At 44.1% G+C, this 22,198-nt stretch overlaps 1 protein-coding gene across 2 annotated transcripts; it reads right to left on the bottom strand.

Annotated features, from left to right (window-relative positions):
* Window positions 1–645: 645 nt before the first annotated feature.
* Window positions 646–21,858, bottom strand: gsna (gelsolin a). Of its 2 annotated transcripts, XM_080510661.1 has the most exons (17): window positions 21,733–21,858; window positions 12,948–13,145; window positions 11,344–11,498; window positions 10,310–10,471; window positions 10,042–10,191; window positions 9,873–9,962; window positions 9,364–9,502; window positions 8,956–9,254; window positions 8,728–8,861; window positions 7,596–7,686; window positions 7,355–7,381; window positions 4,871–5,041; window positions 3,846–4,020; window positions 2,967–3,088; window positions 2,810–2,887; window positions 2,660–2,720; window positions 646–1,515 (listed from the first exon to the last, which is right to left on the bottom strand). In XM_080510661.1, exons 2-17 carry the CDS (start codon window positions 13,138–13,140, stop codon window positions 1,346–1,348), a joined length of 2,217 nt encoding a protein of 738 aa, XP_080366787.1. In that variant the 5' UTR covers window positions 13,141–13,145; window positions 21,733–21,858; the 3' UTR covers window positions 646–1,345. The 2 variants fall into 2 exon arrangements, with proteins under 2 accessions (XP_080366787.1, XP_080366788.1); XM_080510662.1 differs by lacking the exon at window positions 7,355–7,381.
* Between the last annotated feature and the right edge of the window lie 340 nt (window positions 21,859–22,198).

Genomic DNA, 22,198 nt, shown 5'->3' with positions numbered 1-22,198 from the left:
AGGTGCAAAAGAGCCTCATGTGGCTCCAAAGCTGCAGGTCGCCGACCCCCTTTACAAACATAATGGTTATTATGACGCTTTCATGGTCATTTCTCACACGTCTTCCCTTGAAATATTAATGGTCATCGATATATTTTTCAAATAGGCCTCAGATGTTGAGGTGAACTCTATCGTAACCGGGTCACAGTTCATGGTTAAAAGCCACACATGCTGTTGATGTTGATTTTCAACATTAGCCATGTTTATTCATTATAAGGCCATGTTTACACGACTGTTACACGGCAACATTAATCTTGTATTATTTATATTACTGTTATGACGGGCCGTTTAGATCCAGCTGATAAAAGGAAAAATGCTATATATTTTTTAGATGTAATCAATCACTTGGATTTCAAATTGTGATTTCAATTGATCGACATTACACCTCAGACAACTTGAGTGTTTCATTAAAATATTAAATGTTTCAATGTAGTTTGTTCTTTTTAACAGGATTTCTTCTCACAAATATCCTGTTTGGGAAAAGACACTCCCCTCCCCACCCCCGATTTCTCCTGCTGCACTATAAGACGTATAACTTGGGCACCATGTGCCATTTTGAGTTTTCATCTATTGAGTTAAGTGTCTGTAAAAGCAGAGACAGAAAAGTCTTGACAGGTTTGGTTTTTATTGAATTGATACCGAGGGGAAACCTTCAGAAAGTGCCAGAGAAGATGTAACTGTTTTTTTTTTTTTTTAAAGCAGCAAAGCGACAGCTCCCACACTAAAAGTTCGACAGAGCGGCAGAAGTCGAGCTTTCCGGGCGTGGATCTGTGAAATTATCTTTTTAAAAAATAAATACAAGTGACATCTAAGCGAAAGTTACTAACAACACATCTAGAACTGGAACAGTACCTTTAAAAAAAAAAAGAAGAAAAAAAAGAGCAGGCTTACTGTAAACTAGAGGAAATGATATTAAGGCATTGTTGTATTGCTTTTTATAAGCTCTGTTTTCGTGGCAGTGAGGTTTCTAATATTGTAACACGCTGAACTCTAAACTGTCGCTGTACGTTCTGCCCGTCGCAGTGTTTTATTGTCAAAACTATAAATGAGAAAGTGTTGAATAAGAGTCACAGCAGCACATATATATATATATACTATATAGTGCAAAGAACCCAACAGAGCCCGTTTATCTGCTGGAAGCCCGGCTGTTTCTCCTGGTTTCACAACGAGTGTAAAGGCACCGCTGGAGCATGTGAGACACGAGTGGATTGAAATTAGTCAAATTTAAAAAAAAGAAAACATGCTTAAAGAAGGAAAAGTCTGGAGCTCAGTGCAGCAGCGTGGCAGAGAGGGGGGGGGGCAGCTCTCACATGGCCAGCTCGGCCATGGCGCGCTCCAGAGGGTCGCTGCTCCAGTAGTCGTTGTCCCAGCCCAGGAACCAGCCGGAGAACGTGGGCGGCTCGAAGCCCTGCTTGAGTTTCACGATGGGCGTCCTGGAGTCTCTGTTGGCCGGGTCCGTCTCGATGTAACGGACCGCTGAGGAGGAGGAGGAGGAGGAGGAGGAGGAGGAGGAGGGAATGAGAGACGTGAGAATGGCAAGCACGACAGAACACGTGTCGCTTTTTCAGACGGTCTCTTTGGTAGACCATCGTTCTTGACGTGGGGATTTTATATTGATGTTCCCTCTTTGTGAAATGAGAAGTCAACACTGACTGGGTTTCTCTCGTTCTACAGATTAAATAATCCAACTATCCATCCATGTTTGATAGTGCTTCGTGTAACTCGGGAGTCATGGTGGGTTCAGCCCGGACGGATATTACACTGGTGTCCCTGAGTAGTGACCCCTCTTTAGCCATCCCACCCTCTTTAACCATCCCACCCTCTTTAGCCATCCCACCCTCCTTAGCCATCCCACCCTCTTTAGCCATCCAACCCTCTTTAGCCATCCCATCCTCTTTAGCCATCCCACCCTCCTTAGCCATCCCACCCTCTTTAGCCATCCCACCCTCTTTAGCCATCCCGCCATCCCACCCTCTTTAGCCATCAAACCCTCTTTAGCCATCCCACTCTCTTTAGCCATCCCACCCTCTTTAGCCATCCCACCCTCTTTAGCCATCCCACCCTCTTTAGCCATCCAACCCTCTTTAGCCATCCCATCCTCTTTAGCCATCAAACCCTCTTTAGCCATCCCACCCTCTTTAGCCATCCCACCCTCTTTAGCCATCAAACCCTCTTTAGCCATCCCACCCTCTTTAGCCATCCCACCCTCTTTAGCCATCCCACCCTCTTTAGCCATCCCATCCTCTTTAGCCATCCCACCCTCTTTAGCCATCCCATCCTCTTTAGCCATCAAACCCTCTTTAGCCATCCCACCCTCTTTAGCCATCCAACCCTCTTTAGCCATCCAACCCTCTTTAGCCATCCAACCCTCTTTAGCCATCCCATCCTCTTTAACCATCCAACCCATCAACTAAGCCACTTTAACCAGCGACTGGCCAACAAGCTGACATGGCGTTAACGCTACAACAATCTCAAAATATATTGTCCTCACAAGTACGTACACCTACGGGTCATTTAGGAGAAGAAATTCACATGGTTGTCTTTCGATTTACAAAGAAGTTGAAATGAGAGCTGGTGAGTTTTTACGTTTAAATATAACGCGATTGTGTCGTTTCTTTACCGGATGTCATGGCTTCGGTCTTTTCTTCCTCCTGGGCCTCATTTCCAATCCAGACAAACACCTAGAAAGAGAAGGTCGGTGTATTCAGACTTGTTTTCTCCTCCACACGGATCGTGAGTTGCCGTTCCGTCCCGGCGGCGTTGTGTTTACCTGCTCCCAGGTGTCCAGGATCATCACGTCATCGGTGGCCAGGTCCTCCTGAGTCATCTCTCCAGGCACCTCCTCAATCTGAGAGGAGCAAACATTCAGCCCGTGATTCAGCCGGAGTCACCAGCGAGAGAGAGACTCGTTCCCGAGGAAGACTTACGATGAAGTTTCCAGTCTTGTTGGAGCAGGCGAAGAGGCGGGGTGGATGAGCGTCCATCTTGTCCTTGAGGCGGGTGGAGGTACGATACTGTGCCTTTCCTCCCAGGGCCTCCCAGAAGTCGTCTGTGAATCCCGACAGACACGCTTCAGGTTACTATTCCCAGGCAACCGGGAGCCGTATGGAGGAATAAAACACCCATTGACACGTAGAACATATGAGTCTCATACGAGGGGAGAATGAGCTCTGGAGCAAAGATATTGTCCTCAATGACAAGTGGAAAAGTATCTTTTTAAGTATTAAACCTGTGATGCGGGTCACGTTTTAGCCTTTTAGACTGCTTAAAAAAATGTGGGGGGCGGGGGGGGGGGCGGGTGTAGTATGATTAAGATTGTCTTACTGAAAAGAACGAGGGAATTTTTTTAGTTTCGATAACAAGAGTTTACTGCAAACACCTAAAACCAGTGTTGGCTTTGTGTCAAACGACGCAGAGAATGGCGAGATGAGGCTGAGATAATGAGGCCGTAAAGCTCAGGCAAAGCGCAGATCAGTGTATTTTTGTTATTTCATCCCTGATCAAACGTCAAGCGTATCGAATGGAAAAGCTTAGGCCGAAATGGTGAATTTTGTCTTTGGCAGCAGTCAGACGAGGCCGAGCGTTTATAAAAAATTGACCGCGCTGTGATTTTAGCCCGAGGTGGAGTTTTTTTTTTTTTTTGTTTTGTTTTAATGAGAAATTGTTGGTCGTGAGTTTCTTCGGCTGAAAACATCTGAAGGAGTGACGCAACCCGCTGCCCTTTAAATATAGACGAGCGTGAGCGCTTTAGCTGTTTAGCTTTAGCAGGCGCCGGACCGCCGCCCCATACAGATGCGTGTCCTCACCGCTCTCCCCTCCCTCCGACACGGCGGAGGCCGACACCCCCAGGATGTCGCACAGCTGCTGAGCGCCCTGCTTCTCCGGGTCGCTGGCACCGACGCCCACCCACTGGAAGGCGCCGCCGGGGGTCACCAGGACGAAGGCGTCGTTGGAGTTCAGGTTGGACGCCGCCGCGTCCAGCTGCGGGAGAACAGGTGAGGTGAGGTTTGCAAATGTCACAAAGACCGGGATTTATTATCATCGTGATGCGACGGCGAGATAAAAATGTGCTTTTGGTGTTTGGTTAAAAAAAAAAAAAACTTCAAGTTAGACTGAAATCAATATTTAACTGAAGCAAATCTAGAGGTGAGGTGTAGAAAACAAGACAGTGATTTAACATGTGTTAATTTGTGATTTGTAAATACAACATTTTAAAAAGGCTTCTCTGACAGACGAGCTCCACGGGACATTATGGAGCGACCACAGGCTCACAGGAGGGTGGATGACCTCTTAGGAAAGACGTTTTCCTAAATTAAAAGTTGAAAACTTGTGGAAAAACATGTGATGCCGCTGACTTTTCACATCAGTTTTTGCTCGACTTGAATTTATTTTCTTTATTCTCCCTTTTTCTTTTCTCTTGCTATTTAATTTTCTTCTTTTTTTTTACATACCGTCTTTTCCTTTTTTCTTTTCTTTCCTTTCCCCCTTTTCCTTGTTTTTCTTATCTTATTTTTTCCTTTTTATTCCCTTATTTATTTTGTCCCTGTCTTTTCCTTTTTTCTTCAATTTTTCCTTTTTCAATTATTTTATCTGATTTTGTTTCTTCACTTTGTCTTTCCTTCATTGCAGACTGACAGTTTTTCAGTCTGCAATATTATATTTGTAATTAATTTATTTGATTTTAGTGATTCCACCTATCCTGACTGTTTTAGCTGTTTCACTGCAGGTTGCAGACGTAATGGTTTGATTCCAGTAAAGCAGTTTTGTGAGACGCCGCTTCATTCCAAAGCTTCATTAAATCCAGAGAAGTAGAGTTGGAAAGTGGTCTTACCTCCACGGCTCTGGTGTGTCCCGCAGAGTTGGACCGCACCTGGAAGAGTCGCGTCTCGTCGGGCGCCGACTGCCCCCCCTCCCTGGACGTGCCCCCCTTGTACACCACCATGGGCTGGCCTCCGAACAGACTCATGAGGTGGGCCGGCTCCTTCCCCTGCACCACCCTCACCTGGCACACAAGCAGCACCACGGTCACCGCAGGTAAGTGGGCGGGGCTTACACTCACACCTCATGCTGTGAACCACTCCAGTGCAGAGCCCCAGAGAGAGATGCAGACTCTGCTGCCGCCACACGATGGCGACGTGGAGCCGAGCCGGGTGACATCTGTGACACTCTGAGGCACAAAGTGAAGGCCAGGGTCGAAAAAGATGACGGGAGTCACCTGACGTGCAGCTTTTAAGACATATTTCCAGGTGCGATTATGTGCTACAGGCATTTGTTCTCCTGATTCAGTCACACTAATCCTGAAACCGCTCGAGGAAGCGGAGTAAATATTTACTGATGAATCACGTCGCAGGCAGCCGATCTGTGCGTTATAGGATGTTTAACACACGCTGGATCAAATATTTGATATGTGAAGCTTGTAGTTGATATGTGACTCGCAGTTTCTGTAGATCTGGGAATGTTTGGGAGATTTCTTCTTTTTTTTTTTACCCCCCCCCCCCCCCCCCCCCCCCCCCAAGGCTGAATTACACCAAACTTACAGCAGAAAACATGGAAACATCTGACATCTCTGCATGAATGGAAGGATTCAAAGACATGCCACTGCACACAGATGAACATGCAACGTGGAGAAGAAAGCAAAGACTGCCGCGATGACAGAGACACATTAACTCAACCTTCACTGTCTAGCGTTCATCATGGCGGTTTTCCGACTCTGTGCATTGACAACAAGCATTACTGTCGTCAGATTGTTGTTCGGGAGTTTGAAGATCAGTTATTTATGTGCTGGTGGAGGAGAAGAAGGAAGCGTCTTATCAGCGTCCACACTGGAATGTCCTGTTTGTATTCAACTCAGATAGTCTGATATCAGTTTGAATCATTATCCCACTTAAATATTCATTACAAGTGTACATTTTCAAGTTTACAACTCCACAGATCTTTGTCTGTGTGGAGCTAAAAGCTGAGCACAGTAATGGCATCAGAACATCTTTTCAAAAAATCATAAATCACAAATACAACACAAAATTGTTCTAAAATATTCAGATGATGCCAAAGTGTTTAAAATGAATTAAAAAGTAGTTTTATGAGCTATTTAATCATTGAAACAGTTTCTACGCATGATTGTGTGTATAAGGATTGAAATGATATAGATAGATATATTCCTGCTTTATTTTCTGATTTTATATTGATTTGAATATAATTTACAGTACAAACAAACACTGAGGCTGTAAACTGATGGACACCACATATAAACAGGTGTGTTGTTTGTTTATCAGATAAAGACAATGGTGACATGAAGGACGTCTCCTGAGGATCATAAAATAAAAATACATGTATTTTTGTCTTCAATATGTATGAGAATATATCTTTGTTTGCGCCTGTTGATAGAAGTTGTGTGTGATATGCAAATAAACCTGCATTTCCCCCCATAATTCTAGTTTCAAACGTAGAAAATAACATTAAGTGGTTAAAAACTAGGATAAACTAACAGTTAAGACATTCTACTACAATTATATACCAAAGTTATGGCTACTAATTTCATAAAAGTCTTAATTTAATACTGCTATTAACTGAGTTTTTACAGTTAAATGAAGTGCAATGTGGTTAAATGACTGTTGAAAGTGATATTTAAAATATTTTTTTTTTTGAAATTGTCTCACAGGTCATTATAGAATAGAGATGAAGAACCACATGAGTTCCACCTGTTTCACCTTGAATGGAGACGCTGACGTCGAAGGATCAAATCCCAAAAGGCTGTTTGATACATACTGGTTCCTAGTTATTGCGCTTTACCTTCATGTTGCAGCATTGTAATACCACATTCTAACCACAGGGTGGTGCATTGAGTCAATCGTGCATCCGGGAACAAAAGTGACATGAGAGATTTAGGGTAAAACAGAGAATCTCGGACTACTGCACCAGTGCAGTAACCGTGTCTTTACTTCTCTTTACTTCAAGCCAGAGTGTTGTTAAAACTTCTTAAACCGGTGAACTTCTACATCCAGAGCGGTGAAGAATTTCTGTTGCTCTATCCTGGTCTTCGGTTTCCCTGCTTCTCCTTTTTCACTTGTTGAACAGAGAACCACTACACCCTGAGAGTAATCCCTGCTACCATCTTGTGGTGAAAAGGGGGTATTACAAGCAACTGAACCACACGGTTTGCTCACGTTTGATGATTATTTTCAGATTTGTGAATTTTGCAGAAATCTTAATTATTGCAGCTTTGCTTCATTGAGAAGTGAATAAAGTTGGTAATGTGCCTCTGAGGAGGAGGAGGAGGAGGAGGAGGAGGAGGAGGAGGAGGAGGAGGAGGAGATACCTGAGTGGTTATAGGAGCACCAACAACCTGAAATGACAGAAAAGGCCAGAAACCAGGGAGGAGCAAGCAGCAGTAAGAGGAGGAGGCGGAGAAGGAGGACAAGAAGAGTTAAAGGATGTAAAGATCAGACAGGAAGTGACTGACTGAGCAGCAGAGGCAAAATTAATCTGAAAATGATTGTAAGCTCATGAAAACAGATGTAGACCAACACATAGAGGGGGGGGGGGGGGAGGAGTCATACCTGCACTGGACCTCCGCCCAGCTCCTCGTCCAGCTGTGCTCCGAGGACTGCACAGGCCCCGATCTCATCCTGACTGGAGTCCATCCCCTGCCTGGGAAACAAATGGATTCGTCTGCTTTCAAACCCACGAGACACGTGCTCCATTGGGAAAAACACGGCTTTGTGTCTCTCCCTCATCCGTCTTCCCCAAACTCTCTCGTTCATTATTATCTTATTTGATTATCTTTGTTTTTGATTTGCAAGCTTTGTTGCCGGTCGATTATTTATCCATCTTAAAGCTCTTATACAATTGAATTAATGCTTGACTTTTATTAAATTTTTTTTCCCTCCAGGTTGAAAGTATTTAAAGGGAACTTCTAAAGACTGGACGCCTTATTTTTGCGTTTTAATCATTGATGCTTCAACTTGTAACAAGAATTTTAACGTTGCAGGAGACTCTACCAGCCCACTTTGATATCTAATCTCTCATGATGCACAATGTATATTTGATGAAGTATAAACTTCTCTCTGAAATGGGAACGTATTGATTTTTTTATGGCGTGATTATCAGATGCAGCAATTGGAAAAAAATTATTAAAAAAATGCACTGAACTCTTCAACCTGCGCTTCGTTATATTTCTCTCTGAACCTCCAAATCAGACACTGTGATGTACCGTGTCCTCTTCTTTCTAGTACGAGACACTATCGCACTACAAAAAGTCAAGAATGGTCATTTGCGAGTCGAAATGAGGAAATTAGTGACCGTCGCCACTTGATGTCGCGCTGCAGATTCTCAGTGTAATCATATTTTCATGCTAAAACAACCCAGCTTAATTATTATTACTTTTAATATAGTATGATTATTTTCATCTCAGCGTTAACGTTTAACCTCGAGAAGTTGTATTTTGGCTTTAAAATCTCCATAAACATAAACCCTTATTCATCATTATAAGAGTGAGAACATGAGAAACCAGCCGATTCTATTGCATTTTATAGAGTTTTCTTGAATTGATATTGAATCGTTTTTGAACATGTAGTTATTTTTCATAGCCCTAGGTGGTGTCGACCAGCTGTCTTTATGCCAATAACAAAAGAAAGACACTTTCCACACTTTCCACAGAATTCAGAACAACTGCTTTTGATGTGTTCCTACCACATGTAGATGATGTGTCCCCGCCGTCCGCCATGTTGGTAGTTGTACAGGATGATGTAGCTGTCTCCTCCATAGAACTGTCCGTGCGTGGATGGATCCACCGCCACCTTGTCGGCTCCCTCGATACGCCAGATCTATTTAAAAGAAACATTTTTTTATTTTTTTTTTTAAGTCGTAACGAGAGTTTCCTCGCGGTCAGAATCTTCCACTTTGGCCGCTTCCCCCCACCTGTTTCTCTCCGGTGCCGTCGTCCACCATGCCGTGCTGGGCTGCCATGGCCGCCGACTCGTGCAGGACGGCGGCGTCGAAGGCGACCTTCTCGATCTTGGCGATGCTGTTGGCGATGTACGCCACGCCCAGGCCCACCGTCTGGTCCCTGTCCCGCCAGTTCTTGAAGAACTGCTTGAAGAGCGGCGTCTCGCCCATCTCGGGCAGGATCTGGACCTGGGTGTGTTTGGGGTAGCCCATCTTCTTGATGAACTGGTCCGCTGCTTTCATCGCCTCCTTTCGCTCGTCCATGTTGGCGTCTTTGCCTGAGGAGGGGGGAAAAAAAACGGCTGTTTAAGATACCGAGCACCCAAGTATGAAATCCACAAAACGTGATGTCCGCCGATTGTCTGAGGTCTTTGACGAGACTCTTGCCTTTCCAGACGAAGATCTTTCCGTCCGTTCCGTGGTCGAGGATGAAGCAGTCTCCGGACTCCAGGGCGCTCTGGGCGAACGGGTTCTCCGCTGCCACCAGAGCGATGGTCATGTCGCCGCTGGCGTTGGACACCTTCACGACGGGAGACGAGCACAGGAAGATGAGACATGAGGCTGAGACAAGGGAAACCACCGTCCCCTCTTTGTGAATGGCGTCAGGAAATCTGTATACATAACTCTTCAATATGTGAATCTTGATGACGTTTTAAAAGTATAATGACGACTCCTCGAATATTCTCTGTAAATACAAACTCTGTCTTTTGCACAGGTTGAATTTTTGAGGATGAATATATGAATATATTTTGAGAATGAACATCTGACCATGGCGGCCCCATGTCAATGCAAAAATTTACTTTTCCACTGCCGTTCTAATTGAACGATGGAGGATTTATCAGCGTCAGGACGTCATCATGTGATCTCCTGCTCCTCCTCCGGCGCCTCACCTTGTACAGCTTGGCTCTCTTCCGGTTTGAAACGTCCGCTTTGATGTCGTCTGACGCTCCCGCAGGCAGGTCCGGTTTCGCTCCCAACACCTGAGCACAGACGGGAGGACGTTTTCACCAAAGTAAAAGAGACATCACTCCATTCGTCGTCACCGGCCGGCCCTCCCACCTCCATCATCTTCTCCTTCTCCATGCCCTCGTCGCAGACGTAAACCCGCGCCCTCCCGTTGCGCTCGTTGTCGCGGATTCCTTTGGCGACCTGCGTGGCCTTCAGCTTCTCGAAGCGGTTGCTCTGGGAGCCGCACCACTGGAAGATCTCCTGCAGGGGGGGACGCCGAGAACAGCACAAACCGTTAGTTTCTTCTGTACTTTCGCATCGCGTCTCAGACAAATCCGAGGACGTTCATGGGATTTGCAATCCGGCCGGTGTGCCTCACGTCTCCCAGGTCCAGGATGAAGCAGTCGCCCTGGTTGAAGCTGTCCCAGCTGACCGGCACCTCGGTCGCCCTGACGGCACGCCGACCTTTGACCTGGAGCACCCGCTGCACCACCACCTCGTTGGTGACCACGTGCTTGAACCCGGAGGCCACGCCTCCTTTCTGGAAGGTAGAATAAAGTCAATGAGGGTAATTATTTGGACTTTTGAATTGAACTCAGGGGAAATTCGATCACTGTCTGAGTTAATATTTGTAATATAGCAATTCTGATCGTGTTGGTCTTGTCTGTCTTGTTTTTCATTTTTTGTCACATGAATCACGAATCACAGTCACATTTTCATTATTGAGAATTAAAGGGAAAGACATTCTGATCTCTACCAAAAAAAAATTTAATAAATAAAATTAGATTCATTCAGTCCATTTAAAGGACGTGCTAGTTACAAAACGAAATAATACAAGTGAATCAAATATTTACAGTCACTTGCTGGCTTGCATTTCTTTCTTTTTGTTTTGTCGAAAAGTTAACTTGCTCAAGTGAATTCATACAACGATTTCAAGTGAAAACACAAAACTGCTCATTGCATTTTGGGTGTCTGTTTACGTGACAACTGTGCTTGCATGTTAATATACTTTATTTTTGATTTTCATAACTTATGAGGTCAATAATCTTTTCTTTTTAAATACCTTGAAATATGTTTTTGTAATTGAGTTGATAGTAGATCAGAGTTTCACTGTTTGAATTAAATTACATGAAAAAGAACCTTTTTTGTTTTGGTTCTCTAATCTTTTGTATATGATAATAACCAGCTAGTACTGCAATACTACTCCGTACCACAAGGTGGTGTTTTGACTCATTCAAGTTTTTCGGCTATCCGCATTTTAATTGAAGGATAAACACGGCGAGGGCTAAAATCTTTTCGTCGCAGAAGCTTAACTTTGACTGAGTGCACGCTGAAAGCTCACTACTGCCCCCCACTGGCCATAAAGCTGTATCACTTTTAAGAAAAACTGCAGACTGCAGGACATCTCCTCACCATGTACTTGATCCCAGACTTGAAGTATCCCAGGAAGGTCTTGGACTCGTATCCCTGCACCTCGCGGTACTGGATGGGTTTCCCCCCCAGGAAGTCGTCCATCTGGACCGTGAAGATGGCCGCGGAGCCGCTCTCGTCCTGCGTGCATGAATCCCCTGTGATGGAGGAGCAGCGGATGAAGTCCATGTTAATCCTGCACCTTATTTCATCTCAGCGCTCGTACTGTACCCGGCCCCGGGGAGACGCAGCGCCCGTCTGACCCAATGTCCCAGTGACGATTTCAGAGAGTCACTGAATCGATCAGCGAGGGGGGGGGGGGGGGGGCTTCCGGATAGAGCACATGCGTTAATACATGTGGCATTATTCTATTCCCGACGTCACAGAGCGGTTCGGCACAAGCGTGGGCGGCGTTACATCAGACTCTCTTATTGGGAAGTCGTGTTTCCACGATCAATCAGACCAACGAAAAGCAAAGCAAATCAATCGAAAATAACAGAAGTGACCCGATTTTCAGACCTGTATTGACAGCCAATACTTATTTTCAATGAGGCCTCCTACTAATATGAACATTTCTGTGATTTACGTGAAGATTTTTTCCACAACGATGATACGTCATCAACATCCATCCATCCATGTGGAGTAAAGATCAGAAAAACCCGAAGAATGTGTGGAGGATTAAAGAAGTGGAGATTTCAGCCTCAAACTTTAAAACCAGATCAATTTCTTTTTTCTTTTTTTTTTTTTTAATTCCTGTAAACATATTAAGAGTTTATTCATATGTCAATCATAATTTATTCATGCAACATTATGTTCAGAAACACATGGTGAAATTCAATTTCTTTTTAGACACTGATAGTATTTTTTTTTTATATTTACAAAGTATTAACAGTGAATTTCCGATGTTTGGTTAAAAAAAAAATACTATTAAGAATCCTTTGAGTTTGGAAAAGGTCTGTAAACTATTGTAAAATTGAATATATGCCATGACAGACGTGACAGTTACAGACTTGTATAACAACCTAGGATACATTTGGAGTTATGTTTTTGTTTTGTTTTTTGCAGAAGGATCCTTAAAAAAGCAGGAAATAATATCTGTCAATGTTTGGAAACAACATGGAAGCTGTGCATTCAACCACAAGTGACCAATTGGAGTGAGATTTGTGGGGCTTAATGTGTCTTCAAGGGAGTTATTTTGGGAATAAAAATATAGCGAAGGAGTAGTTTGGAAAATACTGTGACTTTCTTTTGTTCACAAACTTTTCATGCTGCTCTATTACTCGTTCCCGGACAAATGCTTTTATTTCAGAATATGACGCCAGCGTTTATATCGAGCAACAGAATCTGTAAATCTCACCAATATGCCGAACAACAAAACTGCCTGTAAATGGAGCCGTAAAGACATCCTAAATAATAGCGATAAACTTTCCACAAGCCGAGCCTCGTCTGCTCAGATGAGATCGTTCCACTGAAAAACCGAGGTCGTGGTTTATGGAAACGGGGAACGTCCACTGAAACGTATGTATTTGAATTTGAATTGCATTTATTGTTGATCATAAAAAAAAAAACATTTTAAAGAGTGAGTGTGTCCGTCCTCCTGCACTCACCCAGCCAGAAGTGCAGGTCATACTGCAGGTTGCCTGAGCGCTGCTTGATGGTGTTCAGGATCAGGTAGGCGTCCCCGGTGTAAAAGCCCCCGTAGAGGTTCTCGGGGACGGGCACCAGGTCGAAGTTCTCCACCCTCCACACCTGCAGGCCCGCCTTCTGTCCGGCCCGTTCGAACTCTGGGTGGCTGGCCATCCTTCCTGCGGGGGGGGAAATCACACTGCTTACTGCTGCTCTGCCAGCCACTGTGTCTGTGAGACGCTGGCGGAGGAAAAGGCAAAGCCACTCCCCTTGAGGCCCAGCTGTCGCCATGGAGACAAAGATAAAGTTTAGGGCTGTAGTTAGACATTAGTGCACAACCAGGGTGAGTCACTGGGGCACTGATGTTCGGGTGTTTCCTCTCAGGCAGCAGCAACAGGAAGTCCTGGCAGCTATGACTCAGTTAATCATAACTGTATGAGACGAACCTCCGTGTAAATAAATACTTTATAACTTTCAAGTCTTGGTTCCTCATTTTATCATAACTACACGTACAAAAACAAACATTTGAACCTCCTAAGAACCAACGCAAAATGTTAAACTACTTCTTAAACCTTTATACACTTTAAAGATGTAAATCCAAATCAATTCAACCGTATTTTGGGCACATTTTGGCAAAGAAAGTGGAACTAAAAGTGCCTTGCAGAAGACAAAACATATACAATTAAATGAAATAACACATGGAGTCTTAAAAGATGCCTGAAAGAGTTTTTAATTAAAAAAAGCCAAAAAAAAGGTTGTCTACAAGAAAATCAATATGTGTGTGTGTGTATGTGTGTGTGTGTGTGTGTGTGTGTGTGTGTGTGTGTGTGTGTGTGTGTGTGTGTGTGTGTGTGTGTGTGTGTGTGTGTGTTACAGTTACCGTCAAATGCCTGTCAAACCATGTCATCTCATTTTATATCATTTTTCACCACAGGGTTAAATTAACAAGTCTTTACCCTTTTTGTCTTCACTCATATGTTACTACATAAGTTACTCACAACACCATCTTGTGGTACAAAGTAGTATTATTTTTTAGAGTTTTATCTCTGAAATGACAAAATAATTGTTTAGTACTTGCATTGTAATGATCATTTTGTGTTGTTTTGTCACACCTCCACCAAAACGTATCTTATCATGGACCTTTTGATAGTTTTCATAGAATTGTGAGATGAAGGACAAAAAGTTCAGACAATAACGCACAGATCAGCCAATTCCCTCCGCCTTCCCTTCAAATTGCTCGGTTTTAAGTGGTTTAGTAGCTTAAACACATTTTCAGAGGAGCTTTATTTCTACATAAAAAAAAAATTTGAAAAAATTCAGCGTGATCTGAAATCATTTATTTATGTCAATATCCAAGCAAATTAAAGCTGCTCAATTAAAGAGCCTTAAAACAGTAGAATGAAAGTGGGAATAAAAAATATTCTCGTAAAACAAACCATATTACTGTTCTCATACGCGCACACACACACACGCATACACGCACGCGCGCACACACACACACACACACACACACACACACACACACACACACACACACACACACTCGAGTTGTATGATAGCACATGAGACTGATGGCGCCTACTCAAGCGTTTGAAGTAGGTGTTTGTGCTGCGCTGGCGATCCGCTGGCCTCTCGGCAGCGTGTGTGTGTGGCTGCCTGAGATTATTAAGACTGCAGCTGAGCTTCCTGTTCAGATCTGTCTGGAAGCTTCTTACATAATCTAGACTGCAGTCGCAGCTAGAAGGTGATCAGCTGTCTGCGTTGTTACATGTGGGGGATGTTTATTTTAAAGGATAGAGTAACGAAGGAGGAGTTATTCGAATGAGTTTCTTGTTTTACTCTGTGTTGAAACTGCATCGTACCGCTTATTGAGTCCATTTAAAATTAATAAAAAAGTTTTGAAACCTAGCAATAAAATCCAGTATGTGGAGGTTTTGAACATGTGGTCAGCATTAGTTATATTTCACTTTTCACTCTTGCTTATTTAATAAAAGTGCATCAAAATGATACCATCCTCAGGCCTTGATTACATGACATTTCAAGTGAAAATGCATCATTTAAGTGCTTTCATTTCAAAAAAGTTTGGCGTTTACACAGCAGCATTTTGAAAACATTGTCTGTTTACCCAGAAATTCCGGGTGATTCTCAAATCACGTCATGAGTCATGACACTGTGGATGCCGCCATTGTTGCTATTGTCCACCTACTTCCTGATGTGCAGAAAAAAAACCCTGATGTACTACAGCAGTGGTGCGCATAGTGACCGCATTTTCAAAAAGTTCCACCTTGGGACCTGTTTTCAAAAAGTCGCGTTTTCAGTGACGTCGTATAAACGGGCCCAAACATAACAAAGGTTTTCCATTTTCACTTCAAAATGCTTGTGTGAACAAGAAACAGAAAGTACATTTCTTCAACAAAACTTCTGAGTTAATGTATGTGTACAGCTTGAGATAAAAAAAAGTCATATGTATATGAAACTTTGGCTGTACAGTGGCAATAGCGCCCTCTGTGGCCACAAGTGAGAATACACCTCCATCTAAAATCACTCAGTTCTGCTACTTTTTCTAGTATTTGAAAAGCTCAAAACATTGCTTTGTGTGTACAATTACATTCCCCTTATTTTGAGTCCGTTTATTACCAAACGTATCGCAAATCTGTTTCCAAAGTTAAAATAACTGCTTGAGGAGAAATATTTAAATTCCTCTTCCACTTCTGGCAGCAGTTTATTAGTCAAACCAAGTCAGATTGTACGATGAAGCAACGCCGTCATCAAACCTACAAAACAATTTACAAGCAGACTCCAACCCACACCGACTCCCCCGAAGCATATTCATTACTAGATGGGGTATAAACACTGCACACAGCGTTGTAAACATTTTAAAGTGAAGCAATGATCTGAAATTACAAAAGGAGCCGAATGTTTTATGTCGACTAAAAAAAAAGAAAAGGAAAAAAAAGTCCAATTTAGAAGTAACACAACGAGTTTAAATGGAGGTTTCTGTGCTTCAGAAGGAACTCAAGAGTCCAGTTTTCCTCAGGAATGCTTCTTGGACCTGCTGCCGTTCCCTCTGCATGACTGGCCCGTCCACATTGAAGCAAGAGGAGCCAATTCCTCCGGGCAGCCGGCTTAGCCCACAAACATGGCAGGAATCCCATCCTCATCCACGAGGAGGGAGGCGGCTCAGCGTACCACAAACTTCGACCCACAGCTGTATACGGGGCTCCTGCTCTCCTCTTAGGTTTACGGACAGTATTTTCTAAACGCTGCGGAAAAAGTGGTGAATAACTTTCGACAGACGTGGACGTTTTCCAGCGTTCCGTGACGTGACTGGCAAATTCCTAACTTTAAAAAATAAATAAATAAATAAATAAATAAACACGAGTCCCAGTTTGTCTCCAGGTCAGAGTATAAAGACCTCTCACAATTTATAGCCCGACTTCAGATGAGGACAGGCCCGGCCGCAGTTAAAACAGAATTGTCTTGGGAGTCGCCCGAACTCGCTCACCGAGGGTGACGAGCGAGCGGGGCTGCGGGGCGATTCCATTACGAATCAGCATTAGGCCCGGACTTTCTGCTGGTAAAGTCAAATTGGAAAGCTGCAGACTGAAGAGTTTATCCAACGCGTAGGCGAATAATCGCAGCGTGTCTACTCATTTTTTGTCATGTTGCGTAACAATCTATTCATTTGGTTTTTCCCTGCGAGGAAATAGTGGGCAATCGTGTCCAGGGGCTTGGAAATAATGAAACTGCACCGCCGGACCTGCGGCGAGTGGGTCATCTCATTCAGATGGTGGAAGGTTTTTAATCTAATGCTCAGGTTTTACCAAATACCCGCGACACGTTGTGCAATTTTTAACAATCTTACGAGTTCACAGCACGGTCACACCGAACTGAATCTTTCCGTGCATCATCGTTTTCAACTTTAAATGTTGATTCACAAAGACAAATTGTATAAATATCTCAAAAGCATCTTAATGAGCAATTTGAAAACCAAGACACTGAGGTTGGAGCCTTTTGCTCCAGGGTAAAAACAAAATCCACTGCTCTCAATCTTGCATTTTTCTCTTGCGCAACTGCAGCGGCGCAGAGAAAGTTTCACTGCAAGTTTGAATCTAATTCGTTTTCCATTACAGAGGCTCAATAATATCTCGTTCCCTGGCTGTCTGCGATTCAACTTTTCTATTAAAAGTCCAGAACAAAAATTGGCTCAATCACACAAAAAGTTCATTGACCTTCCCACAAGGAAAACGTCACTTTTTGTGCAACTTGGCATCATGAGATCAACGTCTCCATGGCACTAGAATGAACGCGACTCTAAAGAATAAACGCGACTCTAACGGGCAATCTTCGCCGTCAGACGGAGTTCTGTCTGTCTGGGAACATCAGAGCTGGTTCTTATCCCACCGTTAGATACCGTCTGTGACTTATTAAAGCACACATCACAAGGAATACGCCGCATCTGAGCCACCTTTGAAGAATCAAAGACGGCATTAAAACCTGCAACAGCTTTGACAAACATATAGAGGATAAATAAATAAATAAATCGAGGGGGAAGAAAGGTTAAGGGCACAATAAGTGTGGTTGTTCCTGCAAACACAATGTTGGGAGACGGGAAGCAGCTGACTAAAAGATTAACTTCTGAGACTTCCTTGGACCAAGTGACTCAGGAGGGTTTTCGTGGCGACGCGAGCTGAAATAGAACAGGTCACATGACGTGTTGGCCAGCGAGTCCTCAGAGGGCATGCTGGGTAAAGCAGAGCAGGGTAGGCACTCTGTGTGAGTTTGTACCCAGCGTTCAGCTCCCCCCCTTTCTCCTCCAAACCAGTGTGGTGGTCCAACCTGAGCTATTCCGTCCCATCCCCCATTTTTTTTTTTTTTTTTTTTTCCCCCCACACCGACCTCCCTTTTGTGTTTCCTCTGAGGCCCCAGTGCAAACACGCCGCACTTGCTGCGTGGCCTCATGTGACGCCGTCACTTCGGGCCTTGTGATTTGCCTGCTGGTGCGACGCTCCGAACCACAACCTGTGTAATCTGATTTCTCGATAACACCAACTCCAATGTGAGCGAGAGAAAGATCCCTGTCTCGGGAAAAAAAAAAAAGGGGGGGGGCTTCTGATGACTCATTTTCTCCTAGCATTCCACTGTCAACCCCTCCAGGGCCCGTCTTGTTGCCCCGTTGCTCAGCTCTGACTCTTCAGATAACACTGTGGCTCTCTATCAGCCGGCCGGCTTCCCTCTCATCTGTTGACACAACGCAACACAAAGGGAGACGAAATAGATGTTTATGACTCTGTAAATAAGGGCCCTGGTATCGGGATGGTTATTAAAAGCTATGAGAGGGTTATTACGCCAACCGTCTGCAGTGTAAAGTTCTGCAGGAAGCGGCTCCAGTTCTCAAATCAGCCATCATATAAAACCAGGAAATACTTAATGGATTAAAAACGTTCTGTAATTAGGATGTGGAAGTAAGTCTCCAGAGAGGCTAAAGCGCTGCAATATCCTGGATATGAGATGACGAGAAGGCCGCCTGAGTGAGAGGTATGAGGCCATTTTACAACTGAGGAAACGTTAAGTATGTTGAAGTGAAATAAGCGGAAACAAAAAACTCCACTTTACAAGAGTAAAGTCAATAATTTAGACTAATACGGGTGTGGTTTTTCATTTCACTTGCTTCCATATGTATTTTGGGAAATCTCAGCGCTTGAAAGAGGAAGAATCTTGCTCATCTCAGAAAAAACACTGTAAAACTGGTTGCTTTTAATGCTTTTACACAATAGCTACCTCACTTCTGCAGTATAAGTCTAGAACACAAGCATCCGGTACCGATCAGAGATGCTTTTAGTGTTTGGCGATAATTTAAGAATTATCATCATATTAGATCAAAGTCATATCCCCATAATTGATAAGTAGGTCTCTGTCGTTTCACGAAATGTTATCGAGGAGACATTTCCCGGCCTGCAGTCAGCTGCTGAAAATCTGCTCGAGAAAACCCCTCGCAAGACAATGACAGCATGACTCGTCTTATTACAGCTTGAACATGGAGTCTATATACATCGCCTGACAAGCGGCTTTGTGTGGCGATGCCGCCATACAGCGACTGTCCAGCGTGTTGGCGTGTCGTCGTCTATAATACTGGGGAAATCGATCTGGGGGAGGTTCGACGGGTGGATGTTTTGGGCAACCAAAGACAGGAAACACTGATTTGGTCATTTAAAGACGTCAATATTGCACATAATTGTTTGGCAACTCCATATTGGAAACACTGTCACGCAAGATGAGTACAGATCAAAGTCACTTGTGGACATTTTTGCACAACTTCCCACCTTGACTTCCACTTTCTGTAATTGTTGCGCCTCATTTGTATCATTAGTTTCCCATGGACTCCGCACGTGTCTCTTAGTGTGACGAAACTACTGTTCTGGGGTCTTATATTCTGTATGTTCACCAACAGATTCAGATTTGGTACCATTTTGTATTTCTAAACCTGTTGTCCCAGGTGAGCTGGTTGACGAAAAAGAACCAGGTTTACACGAATATGGCAGAAAGGGTAAAGATGATGAATGAATGTCAACTATAAAACCACCACGTCCCAGGAGAACGTGGACAAGGAGTCATGACACTCTGGAGACCACCGTTGTTGTTGTCCATCTCCTCGTGCATATGTAAAACAACTGGTTCACGGAGCACTTTCAGAAAAGTTGCATTTTCTCACGGTTTCCACGGCGACAGAGTCAGACTCAGCTCCACCTCGGGGAGCCATTTTCAAAAAGTTGCATTTTCAAATGGCTCTGAGTGCCGTCGTCATGTCGTTCCATGCTGCATTGTCGTATAGTTCAGCTCGCTTCACGGGCGGGTTTATTTTCTCTCCCTCCTCCTCTGCCTGCTCTCAGGTGTGATCAGCTTAATCGCCTGCACCTGTGGGCTCCTGTCGTCTCTTACGAACTGGCCAATCACAGCCAGTAATCCTCCTTATAAAAAGACCTCCCCTGCAGGGAAGGGAGAGCTTCTCTTCATTGGCTTGTGGCCTGCTGTGTTCGTCTGGAGCGCCGAGCTCTCGGACAATTTACCCAAAATGGTTCGTAGGATTGAGTTTTGGTGCCATGTAACTTTCTTCGTTCAAGGAGGTATTCCTTTGTCTAAAAGCACGAGGGGGTTTTTTCGGGGCTGGTGCCACCACTGTATTCACTTTTGATTTAAGCACTGTTTTTAGGTAAGTGAGTCAGGCTTTAGTTTAAGACCTGGTTTTATTGTACTTTTGCTTGGCACAACCCCCCCCCCAGTCCCAAACTCCTCCCCACAACTGTATTGTATTAGTTTTTGGATGCCAAATCTTTTCTTTCTTTTTGTATGAATGCAGAACTTATAGCTGAGAGGCTAAATGGTGCACAAATACCTAAAGAAGGGTCTGGTAGGTGGAGTTCTCATTCTAAATATGCAGAATTTGCTGATATGCAAACACACCCCACCGTTTATCCCCTCCCCGGAACGCAGACGCACAGCTGCTTGTGGCTTGAAGAGGGCTGAAGTGCAGCTGGAGAATTCAGGCATCCCATAATCCCTACAATGAGGGATCTGATACATCCCTCGCTGATTGGCCAACACGGGTCTATCTATATCTCACACTGGCACGCTTCTGACACATTCGCCACACTGCTGAAGCAAACGGCCATACACAGGATGTTGTGACGAACCTCCTCAAAACAGTTTCCCTGTTTGAGTGTTTCTATGGCAACCTAAAGGTTTCATGGTGCATTCATGTGGCTATTCCCCAGCTGGGAATGTTCACATGACAACACCAAACAACCAACAAGCCATTTAAACACATTTAAAACTTGTCACCTCTGCATATTTGTTTGTTTCTCTCATTATGAAGTCGCTGCACAAATGCAGTCATTCTGAGTGATCTCACAGTAGCTTCTCTCAGGTCTCTGAAACTTCACATTCTCCAAGTGGAAAGCTCCCAGTTTCACAGCATTCAGGTGACTTTTTTTTCCCAGTAGACAGTGGGAACGATGTGAGCAAGGCTAATGAGGTCCGCCTATGTTCACTTTAACTTTGACATGTTTTTGTTGTTGTTTTTGCATTGTGTATGTATGGTAACGACACATCTTTTCCCAAGCTCTTTGAAACTCCCCACCTTCCAAGTTGGAAGTTTTTATAAAAAAAATCTAGATTTTTTTTTTTTCTTTTAATTGTAATACATTTGAATTGCAAACTTTCTCGTGTAAATGTTTTGACTGCTGTCACATCGACTGAACTGTGGTGGTGCAAAAAACAAATGTTTTTCGATGGAAAGTTTCGAGTTCGACAGCTCAATTTTCACTTGGAAGTGGGACATTTCCCACTTCCCACTTCCTCATCCACGCACCAAAGATGCTGAGGCAGACAATGCGCAATCTAATAACTTGGCTTTTTAAGTAAAATAGTCCAGGTTTTCAATTATCTGTAGTAATAAAAGTAAGTTTTGTATGGTATAATGTGAATAAACACTGAGTTTAAACGGTTAACGGGACATTTGCGCTGCTGTTCTGCTGGTAGTTTAAGATGCCCAAATATGGGAAGCGCTCCTGACCTGCACTTATAACATCAAAATAAATAGTTTCTTTTTCTCATTTTATGCCTATGAAAGCTTGAGTCTGAAAGACTCAGAATCCGTGAAGACTAACGGTTTTGATACGACAGATTGCGGTAATCTGATGCCGCAATCTGCGCAATCTGCGCGCACGCGGAGCAAAACGCAGTGTGCGGCTGAAGGAGAGGTCCTACCTGGAAGAGGAGGACTGAGATCGGAGGTGATCGGAGGAGTTTGGGTCTGGATGAGCCGCGGGGAGCAGAGAGAGAGGCGTCGAGCCGCTGTGTGTCTCTCCGGGCCAGGGGGGGGAAGAGGACCGGGACACTCCCTGTGACACTCCCCTGCAACGCCTGCAAGAGAGGAGGGGCGGACGCGTCTCCGCACATGTCAGTCTGCAACCTGCGTTTATTCCCGTGCACTGATCATTCACTCTTTAACCCGACAGATGGATGTTTTTTTTAGTGTTGTTTGTAATTTTGTAATGCATATGTTATAAGTGATAACGTGCACGCAGAGGAGGACTTCCGGCCACGACTCAAAACCCTCCAGAGGACGGATCACCCTGAACAACACTGCCCCCTTCTGTCCTGAGTGAAGCACAACTCCCAACACAACCCTGACCCCTCCTGCTCCGTCTCATTTTAATTGACTTTCACATAA

This window comes from Blennius ocellaris (assembly GCF_963422515.1).
Source record: "Blennius ocellaris genome assembly, chromosome: 15".
NCBI lineage: Eukaryota > Metazoa > Chordata > Actinopteri > Blenniiformes > Blenniidae > Blennius > Blennius ocellaris.
This window is presented reverse-complemented; position numbering and strand designations above follow the sequence as displayed.

What these genes read in the sequence shown, in the direction of transcription:
- gsna (XM_080510661.1), bottom strand. Translation starts at nt 13,140, where the DNA reads ATGGCCAGCCACCCAGAGTTCGAACGGGCCGGACAGAAGGCGGGCCTG. An exon ending in CTTCGTCTGGAAAGGCAAGA is followed by an intron (nt 9,255 to 9,363) that starts GTCTCGTCAAAG and finishes CCTCAGGCAAAG; the next exon opens with ACGCCAACATGGACGAGCGA. An exon ending in GTGCTCCTATAACCACTCAG is followed by an intron (nt 5,042 to 7,354) that starts GTATCTCCTCCT and finishes CTTGTGTGCCAG; the next exon opens with GTGAGGGTGGTGCAGGGGAA.